The 22,575-nt window shown below is 50.2% G+C and overlaps 1 protein-coding gene across 1 annotated transcript in view; it reads right to left on the bottom strand.

Annotated features, from left to right (window-relative positions):
• Positions 1–9,249: 9,249 nt before the first annotated feature.
• LOC145360388 (glutamate receptor ionotropic, delta-1-like) overlaps positions 9,250–22,575 on the bottom strand; it is an 800,432-nt gene continuing 787,106 nt past the window's right edge. The window contains exons 13-14 of the mRNA XM_080215582.1: positions 9,366–9,561; positions 9,250–9,318 (exon numbers count right to left, since the gene is read on the bottom strand). Coding sequence (XP_080071708.1) covers positions 9,250–9,318; positions 9,366–9,561 — 265 coding nt within the window. The remainder of the gene's footprint in view (positions 9,319–9,365; positions 9,562–22,575) is intronic.

Here is a 22,575-nt window from a genome sequence, read left to right as displayed (position 1 = left end):
GAAGCTGTGTGTCTGCTTGTACTCTGCTCACTGACACGGTGGAGCTGTGTGTCTGCTTGTACTCTGCTCACTGACACGGTGGAGCTGTGTGTCTGCTTGTACTCTGCTCACTGACACAGGGGACACTGCGTGTCTGCTTGTACTCTGCTCACTGACACGGTGGAGCTGTGTGTCTGCTTGTACTCTGCTCACTGACACGGTGGAGCTGTGTGTCTGCTTGTACTCTGCTCACTGACACAGGGGATGCTGTGTGTCTGCTTGTACTCTGCTCACTGACACAGGGGATGCTGTGTGTCTGCTTGTACTCTGCTCACTGACACAGGGAATGCTGTGTGTCTGCTTGTACTCTGCTCACTGACACAGGGGATGCTGTGTGTCTGCTTGTACTCTGCTCACTGACACGGTGGAGCTGTGTGTCTGCTTGTACTCTGCTCACTGACACAGGGGATGCTGCGTGTCTGCTTGTACTCTGCTCACTGACACAGGGGATGCTGTGTGTCTGCTTGTACTCTGCTCACTGACACGGTGGAGCTGTGTGTCTGCTTGTACTCTGCTCACTGACACGGTGGAGCTGTGTGTCTGCTTGTACTCTGCTCACTGACACGGTGAAGCTGTGTGTCTGCTTGTACTCTGTTCACTGACACGGTGAAGCTGTGTGTCTGCTTGTACTCTGCTCACTGACACGGTGGAGCTGTGTGTCTGCTTGTACTCTGCTCACTGACACAGTGAAGCTGTGTGTCTGCTTGTACTCTGCTCACTGACACGGTGGAGCTGTGTGTCTGCTTGTACTCTGCTCACTGACACGGTGAAGCTGTGTGTCTGCTTGTACTCTGCTCACTGACACAGTGAAGCTGTGTGTCTGCTTGTACTCTGCTCACTGACACGGTGGAGCTGCGTGTCTGCTTGTACTCTGCTCACTGACACAGGGGATGCTGTGTGTCTGCTTGTACTCTGCTCACTGACACGGTGGAGCTGTGTGTCTGCTTGTACTCTGCTCACTGACACGGTGAAGCTGTGTGTCTGCTTGTACTCTGTTCACTGACACGGTGAAGCTGTGTGTCTGCTTGTACTCTGCTCACTGACACGGTGGAGCTGTGTGTCTGCTTGTACTCTGCTCACTGACACGGTGAAGCTGTGTGTCTGCTTGTACTCTGTTCACTGACACGGTGAAGCTGTGTGTCTGCTTGTACTCTGCTCACTGACACGGTGGAGCTGTGTGTCTGCTTGTACTCTGCTCACTGACACAGTGAAGCTGTGTGTCTGCTTGTACTCTGCTCACTGACACGGTGGAGCTGTGTGTCTGCTTGTACTCTGCTCACTGACACGGTGAAGCTGTGTGTCTGCTTGTACTCTGCTCACTGACACAGTGAAGCTGTGTGTCTGCTTGTACTCTGCTCACTGACACGGTGGAGCTGCGTGTCTGCTTGTACTCTGCTCACTGACACAGGGGATGCTGTGTGTCTGCTTGTACTCTGCTCACTGACACGGTGGAGCTGTGTGTCTGCTTGTACTCTGCTCACTGACACGGTGAAGCTGTGTGTCTGCTTGTACTCTGTTCACTGACACGGTGAAGCTGTGTGTCTGCTTGTACTCTGCTCACTGACACGGTGGAGCTGTGTGTCTGCTTGTACTCTGCTCACTGACACGGTGAAGCTGTGTGTCTGCTTGTACTCTGCTCACTGACACGGTGGAGCTGTGTGTCTGCTTGTACTCTGCTCACTGACACGGTGAAGCAGTGTGTCTGCTTGTACTCTGCTCACTGACATGGTGGAGCTGTGTGTCTGCTTGTACTCTGCTCACTGACACGGTGAAGCTGTGTGCCTGCTTGTACTCTGCTCACTGACACGGTGGAGCTGTGTGTCTGCTTGTACTCTGCTCACTGACACAGGGGATGCTGTGTGTCTGCTTGTACTCTGCTCACTGACACGGTGGCTGTGTGTCTGCTTGTACTCTGCTCACTGACACAGGGGACGCTGCGTGTCTGCTTGTACTCTGCTCACTGACACAGGGGATGCTGTGTGTCTGCTTGTACTCTGCTCACTGACACGGTGGAGCTGTGTGTCTGCTTGTACTCTGCTCACTGACACAGGGGATGCTGTGTGTCTGCTTGTACTCTGCTCACTGACACGGTGGAGCTGTGTGTCTGCTTGTACTCTGCTCACTGACACGGTGAAGCTGTGTGTCTGCTTGTACTCTGTTCACTGACACGGTGGAGCTGTGTGTCTGCTTGTACTCTGCTCACTGACACAGGGGATGCTGTGTGTCTGCTTGTACTCTGCTCACTGACACGGTGAAGCTGTGTGTCTGCTTGTACTCTGCTCACTGACACGGTGAAGCTGTGTGTCTGCTTGTACTCTGTTCACTGACACGGTGAAGCTGTGTGTCTGCTTGTACTCTGCTCACTGACACAGTGAAGCTGTGTGTCTGCTTGTACTCTGCTCACTGACACGGTGGAGCTGTGTGTCTGCTTGTACTCTGCTCACTGACACGGTGAAGCTGTGTGTCTGCTTGTACTCTGCTCACTGACACGGTGGAGCTGTGTGTCTGCTTGTACTCTGCTCACTGACACAGGGGATGCTGTGTGTCTGCTTGTACTCTGCTCACTGACACGGTGGAGCTGCGTGTCTGCTTGTACTCTGCTCACTGACACGGTGAAGCTGTGTGTCTGCTTGTACTCTGTTCACTGACACAGGGGACGCTGCGTGTCTGCTTGTACTCTGCTCACTGACACAGGGGATGCTGTGTGTCTGCTTGTACTCTGCTCACTGACACGGTGAAGCTGTGTGTCTGCTTGTACTCTGCTCACTGACACGGTGAAGCTGTGTGTCTGCTTGTACTCTGTTCACTGACACGGTGAAGCTGTGTGTCTGCTTGTACTCTGCTCACTGACACGGTGGAGCTGTGTGTCTGCTTGTACTCTGCTCACTGACACAGTGAAGCTGTGTGTCTGCTTGTACTCTGCTCACTGACACGGTGGAGCTGTGTGTCTGCTTGTACTCTGCTCACTGACACGGTGAAGCTGTGTGTCTGCTTGTACTCTGCTCACTGACACGGTAGAGCTGTGTGTCTGCTTGTACTCTGCTCACTGACACAGGGGATGCTGTGTGTCTGCTTGTACTCTGCTCACTGACACGGTGGAGCTGCGTGTCTGCTTGTACTCTGCTCACTGACACGGTGAAGCTGTGTGTCTGCTTGTACTCTGTTCACTGACACGGTGAAGCTGTGTGTCTGCTTGTACTCTGCTCACTGACACGGTGGAGCTGTGTGTCTGCTTGTACTCTGCTCACTGACACGGTGGAGCTGTGTGTCTGCTTGTACTCTGCTCACTGACACAGTGAAGCTGTGTGTCTGCTTGTACTCTGCTCACTGACACGGTGGAGCTGTGTGTCTGCTTGTACTCTGCTCACTGACACGGTGAAGCTGTGTGTCTGCTTGTACTCTGCTCACTGACACGGTGGAGCTGTGTGTCTGCTTGTACTCTGCTCACTGACACGGTGAAGCTGTGTGTCTGCTTGTACTCTGCTCACTGACACGGTGGAGCTGTGTGTCTGCTTGTACTCTGCTCACTGACACAGGGGACGCTGCGTGTCTGCTTGTACTCTGCTCACTGACACAGGGAATGCTGTGTGTCTGCTTGTACTCTGCTCACTGACACGGTGGAGCTGTGTGTCTGCTTGTACTCTGCTCACTGACACGGTGGAGCTGTGTGTCTGCTTGTACTCTGCTCACTGACACGGTGAAGCTGTGTGTCTGCTTGTACTCTGCTCACTGACACGGTGGAGCTGTGTGTCTGCTTGTACTCTGCTCACTGACACGGTGGAGCTGTGTGTCTGCTTGTACTCTGCTCACTGACACGGTGGAGCTGTGTGTCTGCTTGTACTCTGCTCACTGACACGGTGAAGCTGTGTGTCTGCTTGTACTCTGCTCACTGACACGGTGGAGCTGTGTGTCTGCTTGTACTCTGCTCACTGACACGGTGGAGCTGTGTGTCTGCTTGTACTCTGCTCACTGACACAGGGGACACTGCGTGTCTGCTTGTACTCTGCTCACTGACACGGTGGAGCTGTGTGTCTGCTTGTACTCTGCTCACTGACACGGTGGAGCTGTGTGTCTGCTTGTACTCTGCTCACTGACACAGGGGACACTGCGTGTCTGCTTGTACTCTGCTCACTGACACGGTGGAGCTGTGTGTCTGCTTGTACTCTGCTCACTGACACGGGGATTGCTGTGTGTCTGCTTGTACTCTGCTCACTGACACAGGGGATGCTGTGTGTCTGCTTGTACTCTGCTCACTGACACAGGGAATGCTGTGTGTCTGCTTGTACTCTGCTCACTGACACAGGGGATGCTGTGTGTCTGCTTGTACTCTGCTCACTGACACGGTGGAGCTGTGTGTCTGCTTGTACTCTGCTCACTGACACAGGGGATGCTGCGTGTCTGCTTGTACTCTGCTCACTGACACAGGGGATGCTGTGTGTCTGCTTGTACTCTGCTCACTGACACGGTGGAGCTGTGTGTCTGCTTGTACTCTGCTCACTGACACGGTGAAGCTGTGTGTCTGCTTGTACTCTGCTCACTGACACGGTGGAGCTGTGTGTCTGCTTGTACTCTGCTCACTGACACGGTGGAGCTGTGTGTCTGCTTGTACTCTGCTCACTGACACAGGGGACACTGCGTGTCTGCTTGTACTCTGCTCACTGACACGGTGGAGCTGTGTGTCTGCTTGTACTCTGCTCACTGACACGGTGGAGCTGTGTGTCTGCTTGTACTCTGCTCACTGACACAGGGGACACTGCGTGTCTGCTTGTACTCTGCTCACTGACACGGTGGAGCTGTGTGTCTGCTTGTACTCTGCTCACTGACACAGGGATTGCTGTGTGTCTGCTTGTACTCTGCTCACTGACACAGGGGATGCTGTGTGTCTGCTTGTACTCTGCTCACTGACACAGGGAATGCTGTGTGTCTGCTTGTACTCTGCTCACTGACACAGGGGATGCTGTGTGTCTGCTTGTACTCTGCTCACTGACACGGTGGAGCTGTGTGTCTGCTTGTACTCTGCTCACTGACACAGGGGATGCTGCGTGTCTGCTTGTACTCTGCTCACTGACACAGGGGATGCTGTGTGTCTGCTTGTACTCTGCTCACTGACACGGTGGAGCTGTGTGTCTGCTTGTACTCTGCTCACTGACACAGGGGACGCTGTGTGTCTGCTTGTACTCTGCTCACTGACACGGTGGAGCTGTGTGTCTGCTTGTACTCTGCTCACTGACACAGGGGATGCTGCGTGTCTGCTTGTACTCTGCTCATTCTCCATTTATCCTCTCTGTTTGGTTCTTTTCCATCGAATTGTCTGCAGACAATAGAACTTTGGGGAGTTGAGGAATTGATAGATTCACATTAACTCTCAGCTGGTTCCAATGTTCAAACCTCTCCTCTTTTCCACTGTTCAAAATCAAAAGAGGTTCACTCACTAAAATCAATTTTTAAAACTCCATTTAAACCAACCGTGACTGGACGACTCAATATTGTTCCTGTTCACACCGTGAAAAACTACATCCAGACCATCGAGAGGCTCAAAGGACGTTCAGTCCGGCTCCGACCAGCTCCCATTGCAAAGCAACCCACAACTCAACCCCCCCCCCCACAACTCAACCCAACTCCCCCCCCGACAACTCAACCCAATCCCCCCCCACAACTCAATCCAACCCCCCCCACAACTCAACCCAACCCCCCCCCACAACTCAACCCAATCCCCCCCCACAACTCAACCCAACACCCCCCCCACAACTCAACCCAATCCCCCCCACAACTCAACCCCCCCACAACTCAACCCAACACCCCCCCCACAACTCACCCCCCACAACTCAACCCAACACCCCCCCACAACTCAACCCCCCCACAACTCAACCCCCCCACAACTCAACCCAACCCCACAACTCAACCCAACACCCCCCCCACAACTCAACCCAACACCCCCCCCACAACTCAACCCAACACCCCCCCCACAACTCAACCCCCCCCCACAACTCAACCCAACACCCCCCCCACAACTCAACCCAATCTCCCCCCCACAACTCAACCCCCCCACAACTCAACCCAACACCCCCCCCACAACTCAACCCAACACCCCCCCCACAACTCAACCCAACACCCCCCCACAACTCAACCCAATCCCCCCCCACAACTCAACCCAACACCCCCCCCACAACCCAATCCCCCCCCACAACTCAACCCCCCCACAACTCAACCCAACACCCCCCCCACAACTCAACCCAACACCCCCCCCACAACTCAACCCAATCCCCCCCCACAACTCAACCCAATCCCCCCCACAACTCAACCCAACACCCCCCCCACAACTCAACCCAATCCCCCCCCACAACTCAACCCAACACCCCCCCCACAACTCAACCCAACCCCCCCGCCACAACTCAACCCAATCCCCCCCCACAACTCAATCCAACCCCCCCCACAACTCAACCCCCCCACAACTCAACCCCCCCACAACTCAACCCAACCCCACAACTCAACCCAACACCCCCCCCACAACTCAACCCAACACCCCCCCCACAACTCAACCCCCCCACAACTCAACCCAACACCCCCCCCACAACTCAACCCCCCCACAACTCAACCCCCCCACAACTCAACCCAACCCCACAACTCAACCCAACACCCCCCCCACAACTCAACCCAACACCCCCCCCACAACTCAACCCAACACCCCCCACAACTCAATCCAACACCCCCCCCACAACTCAACCCCCCCCACAACTCAACCCAACACCCCCCCCACAACTCAACCCAACACCCCCCCCACAACTCAACCCCCCCCACAACTCAACCCAACACCCCCCCCACAACTCAACCCAATCTCCCCCCCACAACTCAACCCCCCCACAACTCAACCCAACACTCCCCCCACAACTCAACCCAACACCCCCCCCACAACTCAACCCAACACCCCCCCCACAACTCAACCCCCCCACAACTCAACCCCCCCACAACTCAACCCAACACCCCCCCCACAACTCAACCCAATCCCCCCCCCACAACTCAACCCAACACCCCCCCCACAACCCAATCCCCCCCACAACTCAACCCCCCCACAACTCAACCCAACACCCCCCCCACAACTCAACCCAACACCCCCCCACAACTCAACCCAATCCCCCCCACAACTCAACCCAACACCCCCCTCACAACTCAACCCAATCCCCCCCCACAACTCAACCCAATCCCCCCCCCAACTCAACCCAACCCCCCCCAAAACTCAACCCAATCCCCCCCCACAACTCAACCCAATCCCCCCCACAACTCAATCCCCCCCACAACTCAACCCAACACAACCCCCCCCACAACTCAACCCAACCCCCCCCACAACTCAACTCAACCCAACCCCCCCCCAAAATCAACCTCTCCCACAACTCAACCCCCCCACAACTCAACCCAACCCCCCCCACAACTCAACCCAATCCCCCCGACAACTCAATCCCCCCCACAACTCAACCCAACACAACCCCCCCCCCACAACTCAACCCAACCCCCCCCACAACTCAACTCAACCCAACCCCCCCCACAACTCAACCCCCCCCACAACTCAACTCAACCCAACCCCCCCCCACAACTCAACCTCTCCCACAACTCAACCCCCCCACAACTCAACCCAACACAACACCCCCCCACAACTCGACCCCCCTCCCCGCCCAGATCAAACTCCTCCTCCGAGCTCCCAGTGCTCCTAGGTCACCGCACGCCTCCCCCCACCTTGTTTCCCCACAGCTCCCCCTCCCAAGCCTGCTGCTAACCTTGTGTTTCGGTAAGGCTGGAGTCTGAAATCGGCAAGTTACCATCGATGAACCTTCACTGGGTACACCAAATGCTGCTGTACCCAGCAGGGGGAGGGGGCTGAATGTGGGATTGGGGTTACACTCAGATCAGCCATGAATTGAATGGGGGAGCAAGCTCAAGGGGCTGAGTGGCCTCATCCTGCTCCTAATGTTTGGGTGAGCTTTGTGATCAGTGAGGATTCTGGGGTTTCAATCTCACAGGGCTGCAGGAGGGTCTGTTAATGTTGGTCCAATATCCAAGCAGGTTCTTTTATTATCTAAGGTATTTGACTAGTTTTTTAAGTGATATGTCCCACCTTCTCTTCTTTACAACAACACACACCCTGGGCCGCCCGACAGCACAGTGGTTAGCTCTGCTGCTTCACAGTGTCAGGGACCCGGCTTCCATTCCCACCTTGGGTCACTGTCTGTGCAGAGTTTGCACGTTGTCTGTGTGGGTTTCCTCTGGGTGCTCCCACAGTCTGAAAGACGTACTGGTTAGGGTGCATTGGCAGTGCTAAATTCTCCCTCAGTGTACCCAAACAGGTGCCGGGGTGTGGTGACTTGAGAATTTTCATAGTAACTTCATTGCAGTGTTAATGTAAGCCCACTTGTGACTAATAAATAAAATTTATATACAGGTTAGGTTGATTGGCCAGGGTAAATTGCTCCTTAGTGTTAGGGGGACAAGCAGGGTTAATATGTGGATAGGGCCTGGTTGGGATTATTGTCAGTACAGACTCAATGGGCCGAATGGCCTTCTATAAGGATTCTATGAATGGAGTTAGCTGCAGATTTTTATTTCAGCTCCAACACCATGTGTGAAGTGTAGAGGACAGAGTGTGAGAGGAGAAACACTTTGATAGTCAATTACAGAGTTAGATTGGAGCAATAATTCTTCCAGTAAGATCTTTGTCTTTGAAATGTGTGACAGAGTGAAAGCGATCACACTCAATTATCAATATTCAGAGAAAAGAATGAACATTTCTTCTCCTTCCTAAAGCAATACAACGCAGAGAGAGACCATTCAGCCACTTACTGGCCCTGTGCTAGAGTCCTTTAGTCCCATGACCCTGTAAATAGTTTCCCCCTCAACTAATTCTTCCATTTTCTTTCCAAAGTTCTGACTGAATCTGCTTCCACCGCCCTTTCAAACAGCACATTCCTGATCACAACAACTCGCTGTGTGAATTCTCCCATTCCACCTGCCACTGGAGTTTTAGCCGACAGGTTGTGACGGTCAGGCGGAAATTTCCGCTTTTTAGACCAGCGAGGAGAATTCCACCCAATGTCTCCTCATCGACTCTTCTGACACTTAGTAACTGCATCGAATCAAACTTCCACTCAACTTCCCTGCTCAATAAGGAACACATCAGTTTCCCTCTGTGTAAGTTCATCCTTCAGGCTCATTAAGCTCGCTTTAGGGATTGTTGGAAAAGGAGAGTAAAGGATCTTTTTGATCTCGAATTGTGATGTTACAAATTGGATTCTGGAGACAGTGAGGATTGGAGCGTGTTTATCCAGAGTGAAGCTTACCTTTGCAATGCCTTCGTTAGTCGCTGAAACACAGTTGTCGATTCCGTTGTTTTTACTGATGGTTCTCCACAGTTCAGTGTACGTGCTGTCCTGCTCCAAAGGATTTGTACCCTTTGCCTGAAAGTATTGATAGACAGAGGAGTCCCTCACTGTGCCGTACGATAAATCAGACTGCTTAGCCAGGTCTTGGAAGGAGCTGGGAGTAAGAGAAAGGAGTTTGAGAACTTAACACAGTGCAATCTGAAAACAGACAAATAACCAGGCCCACCATTGTTAGAGAGATTAATGACTTACCAATTACTGGAGTCTGATACATAGAGTGGCAGTTTACTGAGAGGGGGGTGTGATTTATTGAAGAGTGAATTCGCCTATCTCTACACACAAAAGCTGTGTATGTGTGTGTGTGCGTGTGTGAGAGTATATCTGTGCATGTGTGTGAGTGTATCTGTGTGTGTATCTGTGTGAGAGTGTATCTGTGTGCGTATGTGTGTGTATCTGAGAGTGTATCTGTGTGTGTATGTGTACGTGTGTGTATCTGTGTGTGTGTGTGTGTGTGTGTGAGTGTATCTGTGTGTGTATGTGTATGTGTGTGTATCTGTGTGTGTGTGTGTGTGAGTGTATCTGTGTGAGAGTGTATCTGTATGCGTATGTGTGTGTATTTGTGTGAGAGTGTATGTGTGTGTGTATGTGTGTATCTGTGTGTGTATGTGTATGGGTGTGTATCTGTGTGTGTCTGTGTATCTGTGTGACAGTGTATCTGTGTGTGTATGTGTGTGTATCTGTGTGAGAGTGTATCTGTGTGTGTATGTGTGTGTATCTGTGTGAGAGTGTATCTGTGTGTATGTGTGTGTATCTGTGTGAGAGTGTATCTGTGTGTGTATGTGTGTGTATCTGTGTGAGAGTGTATCTGTGTGTATGTGTGTGTATCTGTGTGAGAGTGTATCTGTGTGTATGTGTGTGTATCTGTGTGAGAGTGTATCTGTGTGTGTATGTGTATCTGTGTGAGAGTGTATCTGTGTGTGTATGTGTGTGTATCTGTGCGAGAGTGTATCTGTGTGTGTATGTGTGTGTATCTGTGTGAGAGTGTATCTGTGTGTGTATGTGTGTATCTGTGTGAGAGTGTATCTGTGTGTGTATGTGTGTGTATCTGTGTGAGAGTGTATCTGTGTGTGTATGTGTGTATCTGTGTGAGAGTGTATCTGTGTGTGTATGTGTGTGTATCTGTGTGAGAGTGTATCTGTGTGTGTATCTGTGTGAGAGTGTATCTGTGTGTGTATGTGTGTGTATCTGTGTGAGAGTGTATCTGTGTGTGTATCTGTGTGAGAGTGTATCTGTGTGTGTATGTGTATGTGTGTGTATCTGTGTATATGTGTTGGTGGGGGGGAGTGGTACAGCACAAAGCACCAACCAGTTTTATGAAGAAGAATGTCCGATGGTCTCAGCTGAATTGAATTGTTTCAGTGTTTTGAATGTTTCTCCGTTCCACCATGTCCATGGATTTGAATAACGTTTAACTAACTGTCCCCCCCAAACCCTGAATCTTAATCAAATCCTGAGCAGCAAAACCTTCCCACCCACTGAGAGCTGCCCCCTCATCTTACACAAAATATTTTTCACTATTTCATTGGTTGCCTTCAGCTGATCGGCTTCTTAAACACAGACAACACAGCCCCTTAAACACAGACAACACACCCCCCTAAACACAGACAACACACCCCCCTAAACACAGACAACACAGCCCCTTAAACACAGACAACACACCCCCCCAAACACAGACAACACAGCCCCTTAAACACAGACAACACACCCCCCTAAACACAGACAACACAGCCTCTTAAACACAGACAACACACCCCCTTTGAAAGAGCAATTTCCCCAGTGAATCATTCAGATAGAGTCAGGGGGCACATACACGGGCAATGTGTTGGAGCTGGGGGTGGGGGTAGATACTGGGTGATGAGGTGGGGCTGGGGGGCAGATACTGGGTGATGAGGTGGGGCTGGGGGGCAGATACTGGGTGATGAGGTGGGGCTGGGGGGCAGATACTGGGTGAGGTGGGAGACTTGTTCACAATATCAACCCTTCAGAAAGTTATTTCCATTCTCACTGACACCAATGAACATCCAACCGTCAAAGAATTCTGCACCTTGACTTCAACCAGTAACTGTGTATTATATTTTAGTTCCTCACTGATAGATATTCATTGTGTGGTAGTGTCGAGGAATTATGAAGGGTAAACTTTACTGGTCAGCACCTCAGTAGTTTGACAAGTCCTTTGTCGCTATCATCTGAATGAGTGTTACTGAACATAATTAAACATGGCAGCTTGTGGGTAAAGTATCTCCAGAATTATAAAGCTGCATTGTGATACATCCAGTTCTTCCCAATATCTGTGGCCAAGACACACACGGGTCATTGCAGAGAATCAACCTGACAAGTTAATAGACAACAACTCAGTCCTGAACTGACTAACAAGGGCATTGCAATACATTGCTGGGTATTTCACAAATGGGTCTCTTTTACTGACACCGTATAACACATTGGGCCCCCAATAAAGAGCGGGGATGGACTGTGCACTTTGGACAAGGAGAAAGAAAAGGTGTCTTTTATCTGTGTGTCCATGTTCCAGTCAGACTGTAACAGAGTGACTGTTTAGTGTCTGTAACAAAGAACAGCTGTCACCAACTGGGGAAAGATTACGGATTCAGAACAAGTGGAAAACTGAAGTTCACTCGGGCTGTTTGGGAAGAAGCTGGCCATTAGTCTGCTTTGGGAATAAGGTGAGATGAAGGAAACTACAAGCTTTCCTCGGTGTACGAACAGTGAAAGAGGCAGTGAGCTCAGCCTGAAATCCCACTGACTGGTCCTCAGCAGAGTTGCCATTGTGGGCCCCCCCTCAGGGAAATGAGGCTGAAGGATTGAGTGGTCATTCAGAACGAGCCTGAAGGATCCCTTCCCCTTCCCAATAAGTTTTCTGTCCATCCTATAGACAATGTCCACCCCACTGGGAAGTTTGTGCTTGACAAGGTGAAGGATGGTGGCGATGAAGATGGAGAACAAGGTGGGGGGGGCGGTGATGACAATTCCCACTTGACTGCAATATGGACCTCAAAGATTTCTGTCTTATTTCTGTCAGTGAGGACTGTCACTAACATCTTACTTGGGGGGGTGGGGTGCGGTGGCACAGTAGCAGTGGTTAGCACTGCTGCCTCACAGCTCCAGGGATCCAGGTTTGATTCCTGGCTTGGGTCACTGTCTGTTTGGAGTTTGCACATTCTCCCCATGTCTGTGTGGGTTTCCTCCCACAGTCTGAAAGACGTGCCGGTTAGGGTGCATTAACCCAAACAGGTGCTGGACTGTGGTGACTAGGGGAATCCCACAGAACACTGCAGTGTTAACATAAGCCTTACTTGTGACTAATAAATAAACTTTAACTTTGTGAAGGAGTTGGAGGATGTCGATGAATTCTCTGGACAGCTGGTCTTTGGCTGGGTCTTCTGTTGCACTTTTTAAATGATCATTCTTGGGATGTGGGTGTCAGTGGCTGGCCAGTATTTATTGCCCATCTCCAGTTGCCTGAGGGCAGTTGAGAGATTGCTGATTAACTGAGCAGAAAGATTTGGTCAGATTGATGAAGGCCGTGTGGAGAGGTTGATGCTGCTCCTTAAAGTTGTTGAGCAGTGAAAATCATGTTCCAGCTTTGGTCGGAAGCCAGACTGCTTTCCGTAAGGATTACCTCAGAGACTGGGAGAAGGTGGGGGCTAGTGAGGATTCAGGTGATGATTCTTCCCAGCGCTGGAGTGTAAGGAGATTCCTCGACAGGTCCCACAGTCTGCTTTGTCTCCTTTCATGGAGATGGTGCTAATAACAGCATCCCTGAGGTCAGCAGGAATCTCTCCTCTTCCAGGTTCCAGGAACAGCTGATGAAGATGACAGGAAATTCCTTCTCCAAGTTTGAAAATCTCTCCTGGAATCCCACTTATAAAGAACAAAGAAAATTACAGCACAGAAACAGGCCCTTCGGCCCTCCAAGCCTGCACCGACCATGCTGCCCATCTGAACTAAAACCCTTACCAGGGACCATATCCCTCTATCCAAGTACTTGTCAAGACACCCTTTAGAAGTCACTACCGTATCCGCTTCCACTACGTTCCCTGGCAATGAGTTCCAGGCACCCATCACTCTCTGTGTAAAAAAATCTGCCTCATACATCTCCTTTAAACCTTGCCCCTCGCACCTTAAACCTGTCCCCCCAGTAATTGACTCTTCCACCCTGGGAAAAAGCTTCTGACTATCCTCTCTGTCTATGCCCCTCATAATCTTGTAGACTTCTATCAGGTCTCCCCTCAACCTCTGTTGCTCCAGTAAGAACAAACCAAGTTTCTCCAACCTCTCCTCATAGCTAATGCCCTCCAAACCAGGCAACATCCTGGTAAATCTTTTCTGTACCCTCTCCAAAGCCTTTGCATCCTTTTGGTAGTGTGGTGACCAGGATTGAACACTATATTCCAAGTGCGGCCGAAGGTTCTATAAAGGGGTAACATGACTTGCCAATTTTTAAACTCAGTGCCCCGGCTGATGAAGGCAAGCATGCCGTATGCCTTCTTGACTCCCCTCACTACCTGCATTGCCACTTTCAGTGACCTGTGTACCTGTACACCCAGATCCCTTTGCCTATCAATACTCCGAAGGGTTCTGTATATTTCCTGTCTTTATTAGACCTTCCAAAATGCATTATCTCACATTTGTCTGGATTAAACTCCATCTGCCATCTCTCCACCCAAGTCTCCAATTGATCTATATCCTGCTGTATCCTCTGATGGTCCTCATTGCTAGCTGCAAATCCACCAACCTTTCTGTTGTCTGCAAACTTACTAACAAACCAGTTACATTTTCCTCCAAATCATTTATATATATTACAAACAGCAAAGGTCCCAGCAGTGATCCCTGAGGAATGCCACTTGTCACAATCCTCCATTCAGAAACACAGCCTTCCACTGCTACCCTCCGTCTTCTATGATTAAGCCAGTTCTGTATCCACCTTACCAGCTGACCTCTGCTCCCATGCAACTCACCTTCTGCACCGGTCTGCCATGAGGGACCTTGTCAAAGGCCTTACTGAAATCCATGTAGACAACATCCACTACCCTATCCTCATCATCTTCATCAGTTCCTCGAAAAACTCAATCAAGTTTGTGAGACACGACCTCCCCTTCACAAAACCATGTTGCCTCTTGCTAATATGTCCATTTATTTCCAAGTGGGAGTAAATCCTGTCTCGAAGTATCCTCTCCAAAAATTTCCCTACCATTGACATAAGGAAAGGAATTAAAGTAATTAAATAAAGGAACAACATTAGCTATTCTCTAATCCTCTGGGACGTGCCGGATCATCGACACAGATGCCATCAGCTTACGCGAGAACACTATCCACCAGGTACACGATACGTACTCGTACAACTCGGCCAACATTGTCTACCTGATACGCTGCAGGAAAGGATGTCCTGAAGCATGGTACATTGGGGAGACCATGCAGACGCTATGAAAATGGATGAATGAATATCGCTCAACAATCACCAGGCCGGAGTGTTCTCTTCAGCAGTCACAGGCATTCAGCCTCTGATCTTCAGGTAAGCTTTCTCCAAGGTGGTCTTCATGACACACGACAATGCAGAGTCGCTGAGCAGAAACTGAGAGCCAAGTTCCACACACGAGGATGGCCTCAAACGAGATGTTGGGTTCCTGTCACACTATCTATAACCCCGCAGCTTGCCTGGGTTTGCAAAAGATATAGTGAAGATTCTCCCAAGTCCATCCTCCTCCCATCCTCCACCCCTCTCCCCTCCCAAACAGAAATCCATCTGAGCCCACCCCCCTCCTCTGGCAGACGGCAGCAGAAGGCCAGGAAGGTGCTGCAGGCTGTCCAACGAGCGCAGTAAGAAGTCCCACAACAGGATTTTAACCTGGTGTTGAGACTTCTTATTGTGTTGACCCCAGTCCAACGCTGGCATCTCCACATCAACGACTGCAGGTCAGAAGGATGGTGGAGGGAGACCAGCAATCCAGGTAGGTTGGGGATATGCTCTGCTGAGGGGGGGGCCTGCCTCCCAGGAGTGGAGGGGTGGTCTGCCTGAGGGGCCTGCCTCCCAGGGGGGTCTGATCATGGCTCATTCCCCTCACTCCCCTCCCACCCCCTGGCCCTCCCCTGTCCTTGAGTGGGCCAACCCTCTTCCTGGCCACCCGCTTGCTCTTTATATATGTATAAAAAGCATTGGGATTTTCCTTAATCCCGCTGGCCAATGATTTTTCATGACACCTTTTAGCCTTCCTTACTCCTTGCTTAAGTTTCTTTTCACTTTCCTGGTATTCGACACTTGCTTTGTGTGTTCCCAGCCTCCTAGCTTTCCTTTTTGACTAGGCTCCCAATATATCTTGTTAACCAAAGTTCCCGAAACTATCCTTCATCCTTACAGGAATGTGCTGGTCCTGAATCCCTATCAACTTACACTTGAAAAGCTCCCACATGCCAGATGTTGATTTGCCCTCTACCTTCTTCAGTTCCTGCCTAATATTGTTGTAATTAGCTCTCTCCCAACTGATCAGCTGCACCTGAGAACTACATGTATCTATCCATCAATACTTTAAAGCATACTGAATTGTGGTCACTGTTCCCGAATTGCTCCCCCATGTCACTGCTCCAGCTTTTTTCATTATGGATCACAGTGTGGCTCACTCATAATAAGTACCTGGTGACAGCTTTGTTCTATTATACACAGGCTGTGAGTACTGCTTGTGCTACTGCATGTGGTATTGTACCATTTCCTGTCATTTACTATTCCCAGCTGGAAGCAGGAATATCTGCAATTGTGACAATCAACGTGGCATGGTATTGGCAAATGAATCTGAAGACCCCATATCAATCGAATTGTTTGCAGCAATCATAGAATCCCTACAGTGCAGAAGGAGGCTATTCAACACATCGAGTCTGCACCAACTACAATCCCACCCAGGCCCTATCCCTGTAACCCTCATACTTACTCTGCTAATCCTCCTGACACTAGGGTTAATTTAGCATTGCCAATCCACCTAACCAGCACATCTTTGGACTGTGGGAGGAAATTGGAGGACCTGGAGGAAACCCACGCAGACACAGGGAGAACGTGCAAACTCTACACAGGCAGTGACCTGAGCTGGGAATTGAACCCAGGTCCCTGGCACTATGAGGCAGCAGTGCTAATCACTGCTAATAGCTATTAGGTGCACGGAAAATGATAAATGGAGTGTATTTTTCAGCGTTTGGGTAATAGAATTGGTTTGTTGACTTGTTCTACCAGTACACTGGGGAGTCTGAGTTACTGTGCTGACCTTTCACCTCTAGGTCATGTCCTTCAGTCATTGATGAGTATCTATAGATTGTGTTCACATTCTGGGAACGAGGGCACTATTGCACCTCTGGGTGGTGTAGATGTGTACCACAGACCATCAGGTGTAAAGTTTCAATCAATACCCCAATCATAGGCACAGAGCTTTGATACGCTGTGTGAAACAGCACTATATCGTACACTCCCACTTGTTTAGTCTGTAATGGAATCAGCAGGATGAGACTGGGAACAATAAGCTCATCTAGCTTTAAACTTTAAACATCCAGCTGATGAATGAATTCTGCTGTCTTTTTGATTTACCAAATCAGAGATTAGCAAAACAATGCAGATGCTGGAAATCTGAAACAGCAATATAAAATGCTGGAAAAACTCAGCAGATCTGGCAGTGCCTGTGGAGAGAGAAACAGAATCACTTCCCAGCCACTTCCCTTCGTGTCCAAGCTGCTGCTGGAGTGAGATGACTTCTTGCAAGCTGTGTAGAGCATGCCTTCTAATTCTATCTTTTACTATCGTTCTATGCTTCTAAAACTGCACTTGCCCGTTTCCTTCTCTATGAACAGCGTGCTTTGTCTGTACAGCACACAAGAAACAATACTTTTCACTGCATGCTAATACATGGGACAATAATAAATCAAATATAATCGAATCAGAAGTGCCTGAAGAGGTTCTCTGACAGTTTGGGTGAAGAGTCAATTAGACTCGAAACATTAAATTCTGCTTCTTTCTGCACAGATGCTGAATTTTTCCAGCATTTTCTGCTTTTATTTGAACCATTTTGCTGAGACTGTTCTGTTGGACTCACTGAGTGTGCACTTATTTACTCAGAGTTTGCTCTATGTTTATTTTCTAAGTTGGAATAATAACCCTGATAACCCTAATAATAACCCCAATAACCCTAATAATAACCCCGATAACCCTAATAATAACCCTGATAGCCCTAACAATAACCCCAATAACCCTAATAATAACCCCGATAACCCTAATAATAACCCTGATAGCCCTAACAATAACCCCAATAACCCTAATAATAACCCTGATAACCCTGATAATAACCCTGATAACCCTAATAATAACCCTGATAGCCCTAACAATAACCCCAATAACCCTAATAATAACCCTGATAGCCCTAATAATAACCCTGATAACCCTAATAATAACCCCAATAACCCTAATAATAACCCCAATAACCCTAATAATAACCCTGATAACCCTAATAATAACCCCAATAACCCTGATAATAACCCTGATAGCCCTAATAATAACCCTGATAACCCTGATAATAACCCTGATAACCCTAACAATAACCCCGATAACCCTAATAATAACCCCAATAACCCTGATAATAACCCCGATAACCCTGATAATAACCCTGATAGCCCTAATAATAACCCTGATAACCCTAATAATAACCCCAATAACCCTAATAATAACCCTGATAACCCTAATAATAACCCTGATAACCCTAATAATAACCCTAATAACCCTAATAATAACCCCGATAGCCCTAACAATAACCCTAATAACCCTAATAATAACCCCGATAGCCTTAATAGTAACCCTGATAACCCTAATAATAACCCCGATAACCGTAATAATAACCCTGATAAGTGTGAGGTGATTCATTTTGGTAGGACAAATTTGAATGCGGATTACAGGGTCAACGGCAGGATTCTGAGGAATGTGGAGGAACAGAGAGATCTTGGGGTTCATATCTACAGATCTCTGAAGGTTGCCACTCAAGTGGATAGAGCCGTGAAGAAGGCCTATCGTGTGTTAGTGTTTATTAACAGGGGGTTTGAGTTTAACAGCCGTGGGGTTATGCTGCAACTATACAGGACCTTGGTGAGGCCACATTTGGAATATTGTACGCCGTTCTGGTCACCTCATTATAAGAAGGATGTGGGAGCATTGGAGAGAGTGCAGAGGAGATTTACCAGGATGCTGCCTGGTTTGGAGGGTAGGTCTTACGAGGAAAGGTTGAGGGAGCTGGGGCTTTTCTCTTTAGAGCGGAGGAGGATGAGAGGCAACTTAATAGAGGTTTATAAGATGATGAGGGGGATTGATAGAGTGGACATGCAGAGACTACTTCCTGGGGTGGATGTAGCTGTTACTAGGGGGCATAACTATAAGGCTCATGGTGGGAGATATAGGAGGGATGTCCGAGGTAGATTCTTCACTCAGAGAGTGGATGGGGTGTGGAATAGACTGCCTGCTGTGATAGTGGAGTCGGACACTTTAGGAACTTTCAAGCGGTTATTGGATAGGCACATGGAGTACTCCAGAATGATAGGGAGTGGGGATAGCTTGATCTTGGGATTGGACATAGCTTGGCACAACATTGAGGGCCGAAGGGCCTGTACTGTGCTGTGCTGTAATGTTCTATGTTCTATGGAATCTGGGAGGCGTGGATAGTAAAATCAGCCATTATCCAATCAATTCTTTTAGTTTAAGAATCAATCATTTTCCTCTAAGTTGGTACAATATTGAGCAATGTGCTACAAAATTCTGTCTTAACCTCTGACACACAAAACACACAAAGAAATACAGAAGGAGGCCATTCGGGCCCACCCGTTGGTGTTTACCCTCTACATAAGCATTGCTTCCAATCATACATATTCACCCTGTCTCCAGGTCACCGGTCTTCATTCTCCAATCCAATCCAATCTTAAATACAGTCTAGAATCATTAATCTTAGAACAACACTCCTTTCAGAAGGAGATGCCTCTGATCTCTCTCTCTCTCCTGGTTTTAGATGCTGTTGGAATCTTTGACCAAGTTTTTGGTTTTGTATGTTGACCTTGTATGTCCCAGTGTCAATGTTTTATTGATAATTGCTCCAATGAAGTCCCTTTGCACATTGAACAATGTAAAAGAATGTTTTAAAAATGCTGCCAATCTCAGTACGTTCCAGAATGCTTCAGCGAGAAGCACAGAATGGGCCTCACCTCATGTAACACACAACACAGGACAAGACTGAACAAAACCCAGAAACCTTTACCACCACCCTGAGACCCAGGGACCATTGCTCCATTCTAGACCCAGGAACCATCATCCCTCCCACCCCCTCGAGACCCAGAAACCATCGCCCCCCCCATCCCCCCCAAGACCCAGAAACCATTGCCCCCTCCAAGACCCAGAAGCCATCAACCCCCCCCAAGACCCAGAAGCCATCAACCCCCCCCAAGACCCAGAAGCCATCAACCCCCCCCAAGACCCAGAAACCATTGCCCCCTCCAAGACCCAGAAGCCATCACCCCTCCCTCAAGACCCAGAAACCAACACCCTCCCCCACAAGACCCAGAAACCATCACCCCCCCGAGGCCCAGAAACCATCACCCCCCGCCAAAGACCCAGAAATCATCGCGCCCGCCCCCCCGCCCCCCCACAAGATCCAAAACCTTTACCCCGGACCCAGAAAGTTTCAACCCCCAGGCTGGAATGAGGGCAAAAGGATGAGAGGGAATGAAAGGAGAAAGGAAGTGTAGAGATGTTGATAAACTGGGAAAAGGGAAAAGCTGCAAGTGTTCACAGCCTGATGCTTCATTGTATCTTGGCATAGTGGGTTTTGATGATGTTATTTAATCTGCTGCTGGGGATCTCAGCTTTGATATCCGTGTGTGTAATCTAACAAATCAATTCTCTTTGTCCTGGGGATTTGAACTGTACGTACATTTCAGTCTAAAAGAGAGTTCAATCCCTCTGGCAGTCAGGGTGAGGAGTGGGCAGAATCAGAGGCTGCATCCTGATTGAGATTCCAGTGAGCGAGGAGGGAGTCTGCATGAAGGGAAGATGATAAGTCTTGAGGCAGCAGAGCCGGTTAAATCGCAGACGGGGGGTGGGGGGAGCCGTGCGACAGAAGGAAAAGGAATGAAAGATAATGTTTTAGAAATAAAGACTTCATGTCAGCAAGCAATGTTTGCAAAACAAGAAACTCCCAGTGGATTTCTTTTCACAAAAGGAATGGACTTCATCTCCTTACTCTACACAATCTGGGACAAGGCTGAGAACGAGGCAATGGGCTTGTGCTAACTTGCTGAGAGAGAATGCGGAAACTTGCCTTTTAATTAAACAAGCAAACAAACATTTGGCTCTCTTGCAAAGCTGTGATGTTAAAGCGAACCCTTTATATTGTTCATTTCAAATAGAGTGAGATCAAGTGAATTAGGAGATTATTGAGCTGAAATATTCACAGACAGAATTCTGAATCCACTTCCACTTTGATGAGAGATGGATACATTTTTTTCGAATGATGCTCACTGACCGATAGCTTTGCTGTTGAACTAACTTCATTGAGAACACATTTCCCTAACACGCACGCACACACACACGCACGCACGCACACAGACACGCACGCACACACACACACGCGCACACACACACACACACATACACACACACACACACACACATACACACACACACACACACACACACACACACATACACACACACAGCTGCAATGCATCTGGAACCAGCCTGACCCTCAATCCTCAGCCCCCCCCCCCCTCACCCAGGTCAGTCTTAGAATGTAACCGGTGACAACTTTCTATTGGATGTAATATGACCAATGGGAACAAGCTGTAAGGGTCAGCTGACCCAGTAAACCATGGAACCAATTACAGAGCGATGTAATAGTCAGCTGACCAGCTGATTCACAAGAAATAAGGCACTCTGTAGAATTGTGGGAAGCTTGGAGTGGCCAAGGGCGAGGCCCCAAGCTTGGAGTAATGATGTTTCTTTATTAACCCTTTCTTTGATTGATAAGTTGGAGTAAGTTTTGTTATATCTTTATTGTCTGCATTTGAAGAGTTCTTTCTGAGGAAATGGGTAGTCCAGGTACAATGTAGCTGAGAATCTGTCACTCTGGACTCCGTAACACAGTCACTTCTTCTCATTGCCCAATTGCAGCACAGGAAGGTTAGGGAGGCATAACAAATGCAAGTTGTTGCTACTGAGAGTTTCCAGATCCAGACAGTTTCCGCCGTCGGTGCGTGCCTGCCGTCGGTGCGTGCCTGCCGTCGGTGCGAGCCTGCCGTCGGTGTGAGCCTGCCGTCGGTGCGAGCCTGCCGTCGGTGCGTGCCTGCCGTCGGTGTGAGCCCGCCGTCGGTGCGAGCCTGCCGTCGGTGCGAGCCCGCCGTCGGTGCGAGCCCGCCGTCGGTGTGAGCCCGCCGTCGGTGCGAGCCCGCCGTCGGTGCGTGCCCGCCGTCGGTGCGAGCCCGCCGTCGGTGCGAGCCCGCCGTTGGTGTGTGCCCGCCGTCGGTGCGAGCCCGCCGTCGCTGCGAGCCCGCCGTCGCTGCGAGCCCGCCGTCGCTGCGAGCCCGCCGTCGGTGCGAGCCCGTTGTCAGTGCGAGCCTGCCGTCGGTGCGAGCCTGCCGTCGGTGCGTGTCTGCCGTCGGTGCGAGCCTGCCGTCGGTGCGTGCCTGCAGTCGGTGCGAGCCTGCCGTCGGTGCGAGCCTGCCGTCGGTGCGTGCCTGCCGTCGGTGCGAGCCTGCCGTCGGTGCGAGCCTGCCGTCGGTGCGTGTCTGCCGTCGGTGCGAGCCTGCCGTCGGTGCGTGCCTGCCGTCGGTGCGAGCCTGCCGTCGGTGCGAGCCTGCCGTCGGTGCGTGCCTGCCGTCGGTGCGTGCCTGCCGTCGGTGCGAGCCTGCCGTCGGTGCGAGCCCGCCGTCGGTGCGAGCCCGTTGTCAGTGCGTGTCTGCCGTCGGTGCGAGCCTGCCGTCGGTGCGTGTCTGCCGTCGGTGCGAGCCTGCCGTCGGTGCGAGCCTGCCGTCGGTGCGTGCCTGCCGTCGGTGCGTGCCTGCCGTCGGTGCGAGCCTGCCGTCGGTGCGAGCC

The sequence above is a fragment of the Carcharhinus amblyrhynchos genome, chromosome 31 (genome assembly GCF_965287045.1).
Source record: "Carcharhinus amblyrhynchos chromosome 31, sCarAmb.v2.hapA, whole genome shotgun sequence".
NCBI lineage: Eukaryota > Metazoa > Chordata > Chondrichthyes > Carcharhiniformes > Carcharhinidae > Carcharhinus > Carcharhinus amblyrhynchos.
Note: the sequence above shows the minus strand (reverse complement) of the source record. Positions and strands in the feature narration are given on the sequence as shown.